General features: G+C 55.5%; 1 protein-coding gene across 1 annotated transcript; it reads right to left on the bottom strand.

The window, feature by feature from the left end:
* Positions 1–811: 811 nt before the first annotated feature.
* Positions 812–13,809, bottom strand: TRARG1 (trafficking regulator of GLUT4 (SLC2A4) 1). The gene is made up of 5 exons (XM_044921812.1): positions 13,423–13,809; positions 2,976–3,108; positions 1,506–1,565; positions 1,037–1,148; positions 812–944 (listed from the first exon to the last, which is right to left on the bottom strand). Exons 1-5 carry the CDS (start codon positions 13,807–13,809, stop codon positions 812–814), a joined length of 825 nt encoding a protein of 274 aa, XP_044777747.1.
* Positions 13,810–14,375: the final 566 nt, after the last annotated feature.

Below are 14,375 nucleotides of genomic sequence, written 5' to 3'. Positions count from 1 at the left end.
CGCCCCTCTCCTGCCACGAAGGCCCTCCTAGAAGGCTCAGAGCTGCACCTGGGACGCCTCCTGGTAGACAGAGCCTCTGTGCTAACAGAGTCCCTCCCAGGAGTCTCTGAGGAGCGTCGGGGAGACAGGCAGGGGCCCGGAATGGGTGTCCGGGGAAACAGTCTTTGCCAGCCTGGGGCTAGTCTGGCTGCGGCTGGGAACATGCCCTCCCAGCAAGGGCAGTAACCCTGGCTGCTGGGCAGGGCCTCCCAGGGCGGGAAAGCCTGGAGCTTTCCTGTCTGAGGGTCTGGGAGCTGAAGCCAGCGAGGTAGGTGAGCAAAAGAGAGGCCCCTGTGGGCAGAGCCTGCGCCAGCGGAAGTCTGGGGAGAATCCCAGGGCCAGAAACCAGGCAGGAGGTCAAAGGAGCCTGCTCAGTCTTTTCAGGTGTCCCATTAGGTCCTGAGACAGAGGCCATAGTGTCGCCCCCTGCCTCCGGGCATGTGAGTGTATTCCCAAGCCCAGGGCCTCCCACTGCCCCAAAGACTGGCCCCTTCAGCCACGCTCTTCCCTCCGTCTTAGAACTCTCTAGACCAAATCAACAATAAACCTTCAGAAAAACCCTCTGGCCCACCCCCCTGCTTGCAGCCTGGGAACTCATGGAAGTCCTCCCCCCAGAGGTGGTCCCAAAACCCCCTGCAGGGAAAGCTTTTGCGGTGTGTGGATGGCCAGGGGCACAGGGTAAGTAAGGCACAGAGCATCAGGTGCTGCTAGGCTGGGAGCCGGAGTCCAAGCCCCACCTGAGCCACTCCGCATGGGGCCCCAAGTGTGCAGCCTAGACCACCAGGGAGGCCATGCCTGGAGGCGAGCTCAGGTCCAGGCTGATCCTGGCCGGCTGAGCAGGGCTGCGGTCAGGCCCCAGGCGACAGCACAGGGAGGAGAGGGAGCGAGAGGTAGGCTGGGTCATCCTGGGAGACACGCTGAGACCAGAGTTCTCAGCAGAGAGGCTCCTGAGACTGAAAAGCTGGAGAAGTCTTGGGTCGTGTCTTCACCAACATACCTCTTGGTGCCTCCACCTGTCATGCGTGTGGCTGTCACCTCTCTCCAGCTGCTCATCTTGGCTGCCCAAGGGGATCCCAGGGCGGACGCCGGGCGGCAGCTGGGCCCCTGAGCTGCGATCGCAGCAAGCACGCGGCACAAGCCATGCAAATAGTCTTTTTTACACCCCACCCCACCCAAGAAAAATACAAAAGAGAAAGTCCCACGTCTTGGCTCCCGGTCCTCAGACACGCAGGGAGTGTGCTGCTTCTCTCCTGCCACCGTCCAGTCCCTCTCGTCTCCGTCTCATCCGCGGGGCTGGCTCCTCCTCAAATAGGCAGTATGTGCTGTGTGGTGGATCCCAGGAAACGGTGGGGATGAGAAACCAGCCTGCGCACGGAGGCCAAATACCGGGCAGCGTCCATGAGATTAAACCCCATCCTTCATTCTTCGCGCTTTTCACATCTGAGGTGGGCTGACAGTGGGGATACCTGGGGGCTTCCCTCCAAGTTCATGCTTTGGGAGCGCAGGGACGTCACCATCCTGTCCTCCTGCGGGAGGCGGGGGCAGCGTGAGAGTGGAGGCCTCCGGGGGACCAGCCTCCGCCTGCGCAGCGCCCTGGTCTGTTTTATTTCTTCTGCACTGTAAAGAGAACAGTCACGGCAGAACAGAGCTTGTTTGGAGGATTTGGGGTTTTGTTTCCAGGCATGAAACGGCACCAGGGTCGTCTGATTGGGGTCTCTCGGTGGAAATGAGCTCCCACCTGCGGCAAGGCATGGGTTCACAGCGCCACGCGACCCCCAAACAGAGAACCATCAAGGCCTGAATTTTTTAAACAATTCCCTTTGCCAATTTGAGTTCAGTAGTGGTCATTTGCCGTCGACAAAGTAATGGTGAGCATGACAAGCGGCGGGGGGCAGAGGGGACTGAGGCACATAGAGGGTGCTCCTGAGCTAATGCCCGTGCAGGCCCCTGCCCCACAGAGAGCACGGAACGCGCTTCATTTCCGACACTTGCACAGTGGGGGCTGTGGATTTTGAAGCCGGGCGGGCTGATTACACACCTGAGCTCGTCTTCCCTCTCCAAAGTGGCCAAGGTTGCCCATGACCCCACCGCTGAATCCCAGGCTTTCTGCCCCAGGTTGAACCCCCGTGTTCTATAGCTCAGTGCCTCCTTTAAGGCCCGGGCCTGGAATCGTATTCAAATGCAGATTCTGATTCAGTGGCTCTGGGCCGGGGCCTGAGACTCTGCATTTCTGACACATTCCCGGTGTCAGCAGCCACTGGAGTAGCGAAGTCTAGGGGAAAAGCTTAGACTGACCAGTGCAAGAGGCAGAGAGGCTTGGGGGGCGCTTCGCAAGGCGGATACGTGCAGGGAGGGAAATGGACAAACCGCCCTGCAGAGCCCAGACACGCGGAGCTGCTCCGGCCGTTGAGCAGCTGAGAGTCACCCTTGAAAATGGTGCCCCTGCGGGGTTCACTTCCCTGGGCCAGCTCTGGGGCTCACAAGAGTTACTGCCAGACTTCCACCACGTGTGTTGGTTATGTCTGGTCTGTGCTGGCCATCCCAACAGGAATGCTTGCAGGGCAGGCCCACCATTCACCAAGTGGCATCACAACCATGATCTTCGGTGACGCTCACAAAACTCAGCCAGACACAACACTGGCCCAGGCCGCAAGGCTCTCAGAGCGGAGACTGGAGCTGGCCACCTCTGCTTCCCAGGCCCCCGGCTCTTCCCACACCCTTTCCTAATGATCTGGGCATAAGGCAAGGCAGAAGCCAGTCCCACTCGGCTGGGCCCTGCCGGGGATGGGGTCGCTTCTCAGAGAGGATCAGCCCGTGTCCCCCACAGGCTCTTACCCCATTCCCACCGCCCCCTCCCCAGGGAGCTGGGCTGCACCCTTCTGTGGTCTTCACCCCAAGCACGCTGGCTCGCTCAGCTCCATGTGGCTGGGCCTCACCTGTGAAATTGACGGTCACGGCCACAATGATGATGATGATCCCCATGATGATGAAGGTGATGCTGAGCAGGCGGGCCAGGTGGCCCAGCCTCCGGGCCCCGTCCAGGTCCCCTTGTTGCACGCTACTTCGGGACTGCAGAGACACAGTGGCAGAGACCTCGGGAAGGCTGCTCCCAGCAGACCTGTGGGGGGCCCCTTGCCTGTGCTTCCCGAACCCACCCAGCCCCCACCACAGCCCACATTGCAGCACCCACCTTGGGGAGGGGAAGCAGGCTTCTCCTGCAGAACTGGCCTGGATTCCCACGCCCCTTGTGGGAACCCCCAACCGAGCCTGCCCCTCGCTGGAAGCAGAACCGAGCAATGCAGGGCACTTCCTCTCAGGACGGTGATGAGGCAGGTGGTGCGGGAGGATGGGCCGGGGCCAGGCCATGCTGAGCTGGCAGGAGCAGATGAGCCAGGCCTCCCTGGACCCCTGCCCAAGGCTCACTGCTATGGCCACACTAAGACGGCCCCTTGGCTTTTTCCGTGGGCTGAAGTGCCTGCCTCTTTTCCTCTGTGACCCCTCTTCCACAACAGGAAAAAAGTATAATTGATCCTACCTTCTCTCATTTTCCACCCAGGAACCACATCCCTATTCAAACAAGCCGACTTCCCAAATCACATCAGAAAGGCAGGCATCTTGGGCTTGAACTAGAGAGGCTGGGGTGTGTGGGGAGCCTCGCCGGGCTTCACAGGGGCCCATTTGATACTTTACTCTCTCTCAGTGAGCTCAGGTTTTCTCAGCCTTATTTAATTTGGTGAAAGCAGGTGGGTGAGTGTGGGGATGACCAGAAAGGATCTTGGGAGGCCCTGGAGTGGCTCAATAGGAGGTGTGTCCCAAGCATGTCCATGGAGGTGCCACACCCCTGCCCGGGATGGTTCAGGAGTCAACCTGCTGGCCGGGGCTGGCCTGTGACCTCCAGACTCCTTCAGCTATGGAACTCTCTGATGCTTCCTGGACTTCTAGAACAGCTACAGGCAGGAGTCCCCTAAAGGTGTGACTGCTTTCAAGGTCTAAGGCCACTTATTTGGTTATTTTATTTTCCAATTATTGGGGGCTCCTGAGTTCAGCATGGAAACTCAGTTGAGTCCCTTGATGATGGTGGTGGTGGTGGTGGTGATGATTTATTGAACACTTACTTTGTGCCGGACAGCTTGCTAAGGACGGTACCTGAATGATCTCTTTGAGTGATCTCACAATCCTTTGCGGTTGGCAGTGTTGTCCACTTTTAAAGAAGCTGAAGTTCAGGGAAGATACTTTTGCCTCTCTGTTCTCTTCATGAGGGCGCCACCCTCCCCCAGGTCCTGTCCTTTTCTCCTCGCAGAAACCTAACCAACCCCCTACCCCACCCCATGGCTCCCTATTCAAGCTCCTCCCAGGACAGAGCCACCTCCTGCCAGTGTTTGATGCCATCAGATTTGCTTTGCCTCAGATCTGCTCCTGGCCTTGTGCTCCTCGCCCACTTGCCCCACTACTGGTCACAGCCTGGAGTCCTCCCATTCGGTCACAATACCTGTCCCATGCCACCCGACCAATAAGTTTCCTCTCCTGGTCAACTCCATTGCAGTCCTCCCCGGCTGCCTTGCACCTGCCCTGGGTCCATGCCACTTCTCACTCAAGCCAGCACAACGGCCTCCTGAAGATCCAGCCCCCAGCTCTATGCTCTTCCTCTCCAGGCCACTCCCCACACCACCATTCCCCTCCACAGAGATTGATGCCGGGCCCTGTGCTAGGCCCCTGGCATGCGGTTGTGGGGCAGGATCAGAGAGGAGGTGGAGAGTCGGGAGCTGATGCTCGAGTTTAAGGAGATGATGGTGGCTTAGCCAGTGATCCTGCCCAGCATCTTCCACGGCCCCCCACTGTCCCCAGAACAAAGTCTGAACCCAGGTTAGCTTTGCCCTTCCAGATTTTATCCTTTACTCTTCTCTTCCACAACCTCTGGGCCCAGCCAGTCTGAACTCTTCTAGGGTCTGAACACCTGCCAGTGCAACTCTCCTGCCCGCCTTCCCGCTCCCCCTCAACCATCTATGACAGCCTCTCCATCCTTCGAGGACTGCCTCCAACGCCACCCCCTCTGGGAAGCCCACCAAGACTCCTCCACCTCCACCAGCATAATATTAATAATAATCCCTAACCTTATTTAAACATCTACCTTGGACCAGGAACCGTGTTAAACCTTGCCATCCAGCAGAGCATTAGAGCATCCCAACACTCCTATGAGTTAGGGAGTGTTCTTAGGCCATTTTATAAATGAGAGGCTGGAGCACAGAGCATCATGCAGGTGTGAGAGAAGCAACTGGAGAAGGGAAGAAAGGCCAGGTCAGGAAGGGCGCTGTCTATCACAAAATGGAATCTGGATTTTGTCTGGTAGGCATGGTTGGGGGGGGGGGGGGGCGCTACAACTGGGTGAGACAAATAGAGGATTTCAGCAAAACAGGAAAGAAAAAGATTCAGTCAGAGGAAGAAGCTGAAAAGACCAAGAAGTGATTGGTGCCCCAATGTCCCAGGGCAGCGGAGAGAGAGATCTGAACTTGAGCACAGGGATGAACTACAGGCAGCAGAGGAGAGAGCTGCCGTCCTTGGAGACTGGACAAATGTGGGTACAGGTGGTCTCACACCTCAACAGGTCTGCAGGTAGGTCTGGGCAGAAAGTTGTGAGTGTCCATGCCTCTGGACCTCAGGGTGCCCAATGACAGTGGACGAGTGTCATCCAGTGAGAGATTAAAGAGAAGGTGGGTCTGGCTTGAGGAGGGGCATGGGCAGGGGCTCAGGCAACAGCCCATCCTGAGACTCACAGGCACACCTGGACCTGGCAAGGACTCGACCAGGAGCAGGTGTAGCTGGGCAGCCCGGAGGGGAGCACAGGTTTTGGAGCCAGACCTCCTGGGGGCCTGTCCCCACCCTCCACAGCTGTCCCAGCTGCATGACCCCAGGTGAGAGGCTTCTTCTCTGTCTCTCCTCATCCTCAAATACAATCAGGTATGAGTTCCTGACCTTTCTAATGTCCCTCAGATCTGTCCGTACCTTTCCAGCCAACTCCACTGCCCTAGCCCACTCCCACGATAGATTTCATCTAGAGACTACACCAGCCTCCTCCTCACTAGTCTCTTTGCTACAGCCTTGCCCCCAGCCGACCTCTTCTCAACAGCCAAGTTCAACTCTTTAAGCCATAAGCCTGGTCATATGACACCCCATAGAATGGATACATTTTTTTAATTAATTTTTTCTGTTTCTTTTTTCAATTTTTAAAAAAAAAATTTAAGTAGGCTCCATGCCCAACATGGAGCTTGAACTCATGACCCTGAGATTAAGATTAAGGTCGCATCCTCGACCAACGGAGCCAGCTACATGCCCCGAAAGGGACACATTTTTATGCCTCGGTGCTTTTTCGTGGACCGCTGTCTCTGCTGGAATGCCTTTCCTCATTACCGTGTTGCTACCTCCGTAGCTCTTCTCACCCTTCAAGAGTCACCTCCAGTAAAACTTCCCTTGGTGCCCACAAGCAATTAATCAGCCCCTCCTTGGGGCTCCCGTAGCATCTTAAACCATGCTCTTTTCCTCCCTTCCCACTTTGTGTCATTAGTTCTTGTGTCAGTCTCTTGCCCTAGACTTGAAGACAGGGACCGCACAACCTCAAGCTTGGTGTCCTCTTATGTAACCTAGGCACTGGTCCTAAGAGGCGTTCAGTAAGTATTTGAGGAAGTAAAGAATGAAAGAAGAGAAAAAGAATGAGAGGAGAGTCTGTTTTCTAATCGCTGAACTTAGCCAGTGGAATGCTCCAAGTTAATAGAAGATTCATGAATGAAATAAAGGCAATGGGTCCCACAGGAAAGATATCTGTTATCTGGGTTTTGGCCCCACCCACTAACCCATGCCACCTCCAGCTCTCTGCATGGCCAGCCCAGGTCACTGAACGAAGGACTTCGACACCAAAGCAACACCTTCCTCTTGGGAGGAAGCGGAGGCAACATACAGAAAAGCTTCAGGAATTTCCAGGAAGTTCGGCGTTAGAAATTCTGGGGCTACCTTGAATCATTACCAAGAGACTCATTCTCAGCTGTAAGCATGGCATGTGGTGGGGAGGGCCACAGGGCTGGAGATGAGTCCTGCTCCTCACTTGCCAGAGAAATCACTGTGCATTGGGCAGGACATTGGTTCAGGACCGTGGAGAGAGGTGCACGTATTGTTGCTTGGGTATCAGAGGTGGGGAGGGGAAGCAAGAGAGGGAGAGATGAACTTTTCAGTCATCTAAACCCAATCTCTCTTCTTTAGCCACAGAGCCATCAGCCTATGCATCCCAGTCATGCATGTTCCTTTGAGCCTGAGAGACAGCGTTGAGGGAGATGCACTGGAAAAGACCGAATGAGCAGGGCAGACCTGACTGCACCTGCTTTGTTGGATCATACACTTTATCTGTCATACGCCGTCCAATGTAAACTTCACAACTCTTCTTTAAGTCTTAGTTTTCTGATCTGTAAAATGGAGTCAACAGCTACCTTGAAGAGTAGAGCCCTACTTTTATAGATAGAAGTTGCTTGCCACCAGCTGGCACTCGTTTCTGAAGTCCCCCCATTAGTTTCCAAGTGAAAAACCCATCCCTGGACCTCAGGGATGGAAGAAGACCCTTCATTACTTTTTATGAGTAAATTACCAGCTGCATTTCAAACCCCACTTAGTGGCATCCTCTTCCCCTTATACAAAATGGCTCAAGTTGAAGACACAATGATAATTGCAGTGATGGTTGTAATGACTGTGAATTAATAGATCATTTGTGATTGCAATGGTTGTGGGAATGGTAAGGGAGAAAATGAATTCGGGTTAATAGGTCAGTGAAGAAGGGCACTGAAAAGAGTCTGAGAGCTGGTAGGGGGTGGGGAGGGAAGTGGATGGGGTAAGGAAGGTGCTGGGGAGAGCTGCCAGGGGATGAAACCAGCCAGGGGAGGGTGGTAACAGAACTTATCAGAAAAGAGTTTCCTCCCCCCATGAGGCTCTGGTCAAGCCCTAGCAGATCTGTGGAGAACTGAAAAGATGTGATCAGCTGCTCGATGATCAGCTATTTGTCCTTCCACAGAGATCAAGCAAATCCGGGCAGGTCAAAGCCAAGGGATGTGCCTCCCCATGCCCCCTTCACGTCCCTCTCTCTACAACAGTGCAATTCTTTCTGGAATGCCCTGATTACAGGGTTAACTTCAGTTGCCGGAGAGTGGGGAGGTATGGGGGGGGGCGTGGTCCTGGGGAAGGAGTCAGGGCAGCTGCCATGTGGTGGGTGGGAGTGGGAGTAGTTGGGGATGCTTAGGACCTGGAGACAGCAACTGTTTGCCAACCCATTCAGAAGTATGTCAATATTCTCAGCTGCATGTCTGGGTGCCAGCAAATCATCAGTGCTGGTTGGGGCTCAGTGCTCCCGCGGGGTGAATGCATAAATGCATGAAAGGGAGCCTGCAGCAGGTCAGTTAATAACCAGGTCATCCCGAATGCCTGAGAAAGGAGGTGTTGAGCCACTCTGGACCTCTTTCACACTCCTGCACGGGGTAGGAGGAAAGACAGAGAAGGGGCTGCTCGGAGGCTTCCACCAAAACCACAGACAGGGCTCCCCCTCCCCCCGCAATAGTGTCACGAGGGCTGACACTCCAGTCTCCCCCAAATTGGCTAAAGTCAGAATTGCTTGTCCACTGGGGATCTGCCCTTTCCTCTGACATTACAGTGTTTCATTTAGCATTAATGATAACAGTAACCGCTTCCATTTTCTATGTGGCAGGCTCTGTGCTAGGTGTTTTCACACATATTAACCCAGTTAATCCTCCGGCCAGATTTATGGGGTTGACGGTCTTATTACACCTATTTTATAGATGAGAGAAGTGAGGCTATAGAAGGCGGTTGAGGGATTTGGACATGGTCTCATGGCCTGGGAAGCACACCCGGGTCTATCTGATGCTGGTTTAAGCACTGTTGTCAGCTGAAGGCCTGGGGTCCAGCTCCCCTTGTGGACAGGAGACCTTGCTGGCATTGAGGAACATGGCCTTTTCTCAGCCTGACCCAGGAGTAGAATGGATGAAGCCAGGTGCCCTGGCCACCTCGGGAGGCTCAAGGGAGGCTGCGGTGCTGAGCAGGGCTGGGTCTGGATACCTGGGATCCCAGCCCCTCGGGTTGAGCTCCTGTCACAGCAGGGCCCTGTCTGAGTCACAGTGGGAAGGACGCTGCTGGTCCATTAGTCTCCCACTGGTGGAATCAGTAGGGGTGGGGAAGGACAGCGGGTGGGAGGGGGGAGAGTGGAGAGAAAGAGGGAAGGAAGGGGATTCTTCCCTCCCTGAACAAATGCCCCAAAGGTTTGGCTTTCCTGGGAGGGACACACCATCCTTGTCCCCAGAGGTAGATGCAGGGCGGGGTCATGGAGACAACACTAGATTCAGCATCCGGCTGACATGCCTCTACCAGTTGTGTGACCATGGGCAAGGCACTGCTCAAGTGTCTCTGTTGCCTCATGTGTTAAATGAGAACAATTAGCCCTTAACACGGGGCTTCCTCAGGCTCCTTCTTCCTGGCTTCTCGTGGTTCTCTTTGGAAATTCATTTCCACAGCGATACTCTCCCTCGCCACTACCCCACACGGCGCCTCTGCTGAAATCTCAGCCCCTGGTGTCTCTCTCACGCCTCTCTCACATGGCATCTGTCCTTCAATGTCTTTGAGCCTCAACCTGTGACCCCTCCCTCTCCTCCAAGGTCATCACAATCTTCCCAGCCTCACTCCCTCCCAGTCCAGCCTGATCCCTGAGTGTGCCACCTCTGTCCCCCTCACCAGCATCATTCTGTGCCACTGGGTCTGCCCTCATGGCAACTCTGCCATCCTCAGCCTCGGGTGGGTCCAATGTCCCATCTGTGACTCCATACCTATAGCTGGAGAAAAAATGCACCACCACGCAGACTGATAACAACACAGACCCATGGTCTCCAGCCCCAGCAGAGCCCTCAGGCCATTGACCTCTCTGTTCCTTGTCACCTCTCCTCTCCCCTGTCACCAGGCCCTTCTTTCTCAGCAAATGGCCTTGCCCTCCACATCCCTGCTGGCATAAAGTCCATACAGCATAAGCCAACTCCTTTTCCTTTGAGTATTTTTATCTGCTTCTGCCCTCATGGCCTTTCCTGCAGGCTCCCGGGGACGGGGTCCTTCTTCGGGATCCCATCTCTTCATGAAACTCATCAGTCACCTCTCTCCTTTTTGCCTAACCCTGTCCATCACCAGGGTAACCGGGGGTCGGTAAATGGCCCAGCCAGTGGACACTCCCATCTTTATTGGGCCTGACCTCTGCACTGCATGTGACCATCCCTCCTCCTTTCAAACTCGCTTCTCCCTGGGCGTCTCCCCCTCTCTTCTATTTAGCCTCCCACCCCCCCGAAATATTCTTTTCAAAACTCCTTCCTGGGGCGCCTGGGTGGCTCAGTCGTTAAGCGTCTGCCTTCGGCTCAGGTCATGATCCCAGGGTCCTGGGATCGGGCTCCTTGCTCAGCGGGAAGCCTGCTTCTCCCTCTCCCGCTCCCCCTGCTTGTGTTCCTGCTCTCGCTATCTCTCTCTCTGTCAAATAAATAAATAAAATCTTTAAAAAAAAAAATTTTTTTTTCAGGGGCTCCTTCAGGGCCACTGGGATAAAACTTAAATTCCTAGAGCGGGTCCCTGCCCACCTCCTTCCATCACCATACCCTTGCATCCTTTGGCCATGTCAAGCAGACCATGTCATCCATCCTCCCAAATGCCTAGCATGGCGCCTCATTGGTAAAAGAGGCATATTCATTCAAGGGGGACCTAATCACTCTCTACCATTTAGTTGCCTCCAAACAAGCAACTTGCCAGTCAAGTGAATGATTGACTGAGTAAATAAATAAATGTTCTGTGTTAACAACTCTTAGATTTCCAGAAACCCTATCTGCCCCTTGCCAGGGCCTTGGTCCAGACCTCTTCATCTCTCACCTAGTGTTCCTGCAAAGGTTCCTTCTCCCAACTGCCAGGCTCAGAGAGGCTCCTTCCACCCCTCCTCTTACCCTGCACCAACCTGCTCCACCAAAATGGAAACCTGACCACACCTTTCTTTGGCTCCGGGCCCTGTGATGTAAATGCCGGGTGAAGCTTGCTGCTGGTCCCAAAGGACCACACGCTGTATGATTCCACCAGTATGAACTGTCCAGAAGAGGCAAATCCATAGAGACAGAAAGATTACTGGTTTGTTAGGTCTGAGAGGGATCAAGGGAGAGATGGGTTGATTAAAAAAAAAAAAAAAGGATGGGCTTTTCTGGAGATGAGGAAAATGTTCTACAACTGACTATGGTTATGGTTGCATGGATCTGTGAAGATACTAAAAATCTTTGAATTGTACACTTTGAACAGGTGAATTGTATGATATGTGTATTATATGTCAAAGCTCTAAGAAAACCCCAAAAAACTCATGATGGCTTCCCACCCCCGGCCAGGGAGACACTCAGGTCCCACTCAATTATTGCTAAGGTGTAAGAGCACTTGCTCTTCAGCCCTTCGTGCAGCTCATCTCACTTCACCCCCACACAGCTCTCTAATGTAGGTGTTATGTGACACCCATTTTGCAGATGGGAATACTGAGAAGAGAGATTTCAGTGACTTGCCCAAGGCCCCACGATACGCTGAGGTTTTGTCTAGCATGAGCACTTCTTGCAATGGGTTATAGGATCTGTTTACAAGTTCATCCCCACTGGACTGGAGGCTCCTGGGAATTGGTGATGGGGTCTGGCTCTGGCTTAGCACCGGATTCCCTGCCCCTGACCCAGTGGCCTCCGGAACTGACTCCGGAACCTGAGAAGGCTGTAGAAATGCCCTGGGGGCGGGCTCAGTGGTCTCACAGTCTTGGATGCAGGCGCCTTTGACAAAGGCAGCGTCTACCCAGCCTGCACCCTGCCGCCCCCACAAGGAGATGGATTCCAGCAACTGTTCTCTCCTGGCACCTGTGTGGCTTTCCTCCCTGAAGCCTGTCTCCCCTCCTGGGGCTTCTCCCTGTAACCAAGAGGTTGGCCCTGCCCAGAACTCCCAGCTGCACCCCTGGGAGCTGGTTCTGCCCCCAGCCACCCCCAAGTACAGCAGGCCGCACAGGAAACTCCTCAAAGACCCGCCCCCCACCCCCGGTCCCTGCTCAGCCCTTCCTCTTGTGCCCATGCCAAGTCTCAGGAATGCCACCGGGGTCCCCTGATGTCCTGGCAAGGGGAGCTAGATTTGATGGGGGGTCAGGGAAGGCATCCCTGGCTGGACACTGGGACTTCGTGAAGTGGAAGGAGGTGTTTGAGGAGACAGGGGCTTTCTCAGAGGACAGCCCGGGGGCAGCAGGAGTGACCACAGCTCCTGAGGACTCGGTGATAGATGACTCAGCAGGGGAGTCACTCCAGAGGGAAGCAGACAGCATCTCCCCACCCTGTCCCCCAGCCCTGACCAGCCTGGGGCTGGGGGTTTACTATTCCCACTTTCTTTTTACCTTCTGGAAGCCATTGCCTGCCCGGTCTCTCCCTCTCACCCCCCCTCCCTCCCTCTTCTTCCTGGACCTCGAAAGTCACTTGCCAACATCTACGGACATTTCTGTGGATCTTCTATAAGTAGTTCTATCCAAATGGCTTGGTTTGGGGACAACCTAAGACTGTTTACTAGGAAGCTTACAGGACAAGTGTGTGAGAAGCAAAGACTAGCCCACATGCTCCTCCTTGGCAGGGCCAGCCATGTCCTCTGACACACATTTTTCACCCACTGCCCAGACCTCCCCTACCCTAAAAACAGACTAAAGACAGATGCTGAAATCAGTGTAACACCCAGTCCAGAGGGCCCCAGCAAAAACAGCCTCCCCTCCCCAAAGGGGCAGCCTCGGGGGAGCCAGGCCCTAGGGCCCCCGGCGCATGGCAGGGAAGCCACGACCGGCTCTTGGAAACCAGAGTTGGCAAAGGCCATCGGAATACCCAGGGGGCCCAGGGTGAGGGGTGGGGTCGGCTGGATCCCCTCCCAAGAACTCGGGGTCCTGAGCCCCCACGCTGGACAAACCTCTACTGACACACAGCCCTGCTCAGGATGACTCCTCAGGACACCCCCCTGCAAAAGGCAAGCCCCCCAACTTGCCTGCCTTTCTGCAGTGTAGAGTTTGGCTCCAGGTGGCTCCCTGGGTCCCCTCCCCAGCAGGGATGTGTGCAAAGTCGAGCTGTGACACCGAAGAGCAGAGAAGAGGGAAGACAGCAAACAGAAGGTCTCCTGGCCCTGGCCCCCTCTCCAAAGGGGGCAGTAGGCCCGGTGAGAAAGGGAGTCTGCCCCCAGCCCCCAGCCCCCAGCTCTCTCTTCCTCGCTCCCTGAGCAGAGGGTCTGGCGTCTGCCCGGGGAACACACCTGCTGAGCCCTGGAACAGAGAGCAGCACTTACCATGATGGAAAAGATGAGGGGGATGAGGTTGAGGGGCCACACGGGGCAGAAGCAGGAGGCGATGGCAAGGATAAGGTAATCTTTGGGGACTTCTTGGTCCTGGGCAGAGGACGCAGTGGCAATGGAGGACGCCCGCCTAGAGCTGGCCCGAGAGGCCGACCAGGGGAGCGTGGCGTCCTGGCGCCCCTCGGATACCACCTTGAAGGGCAGGCTGTGGCCATTCTGCTCCAGGTCCAGGGCCCTCGAGAGGGACTTGGACAGCTTCAGTGGCTTGTCATCCTTGCCTTCCACCTTCGTGAGGAGCATCTCCATCTCCGGCAGGTCCAGGGGTAAGGCGGTGCCTGGCTCCTGGGCTGAGGGAAACTGAGGCTGCAACGGGTTGGCCATGTTGGCTTGGGCCTTGGGTTGCTCCAGCTTCAGGCTGAGATGATCGGCTCCAGAAAGAACTCAGCACACCATTCCTCTGCCCAGACTGGGGGCCGACAGGCCAGGGGCAGAAGCGTCCCCCAGGGGAGCAAGGGCTACCCGGGAGCAGGCCCGATGCCCCCGCGGAGCTTCGGGAAGCTGGAGCCTTCAGCTCTGTTCAAGTTTGAGGCCAACTTTGCTGGTGCTGCTGACAGCAGAGATGGGCGGGGAAGTAACAGAAAGCAGCTCCAAGAGCTGAGCGAAGACGCTTTCCCGGGTGAGGCTTAGGCTAAGTCAGAGAGAGAGAGTACACCACACAGCCTCCCTCCCCCCACCCTCCTCAGAGATGCTTTTCCTTTTCAATTCCCCACTCCCCTGAGAACTGCCGAGCAGCATACTGCCTGGGCCCCAGCCCAGCCCAGCCCAGCCCAGCCCAGAGGGACTTGGGTGGGCCTCTCATTTCCACTGCAGCCACAGAAGTTGCCTTTCTGGTCTGGGGGCTCCGGATGGGGGAAACAGACACAGTGGGTCACAGAGGGGTGTGTCTT

The sequence above is a fragment of the Neomonachus schauinslandi genome, chromosome 15 (assembly GCF_002201575.2).
Source record: "Neomonachus schauinslandi chromosome 15, ASM220157v2, whole genome shotgun sequence".
Lineage (NCBI taxonomy): Eukaryota > Metazoa > Chordata > Mammalia > Carnivora > Phocidae > Neomonachus > Neomonachus schauinslandi.
This window is presented reverse-complemented; position numbering and strand designations above follow the sequence as displayed.

Coding starts and splice junctions, on each gene's coding strand:
- TRARG1 (XM_044921812.1), bottom strand. CDS start 13,809: ATGGCCAACCCGTTGCAGCCTCAGTTTCCCTCAGCCCAGGAGCCAGGC. Junction 1,566..2,975: donor CGTGACCGTCAATTTCACAG/GTGAGGCCCAGC, acceptor CGCCTCCCGCAG/GAGGACAGGATGGTGACGTC. Junction 1,149..1,505: donor ACTTGGAGGGAAGCCCCCAG/GTATCCCCACTG, acceptor CTGCGATCGCAG/CTCAGGGGCCCAGCTGCCGC.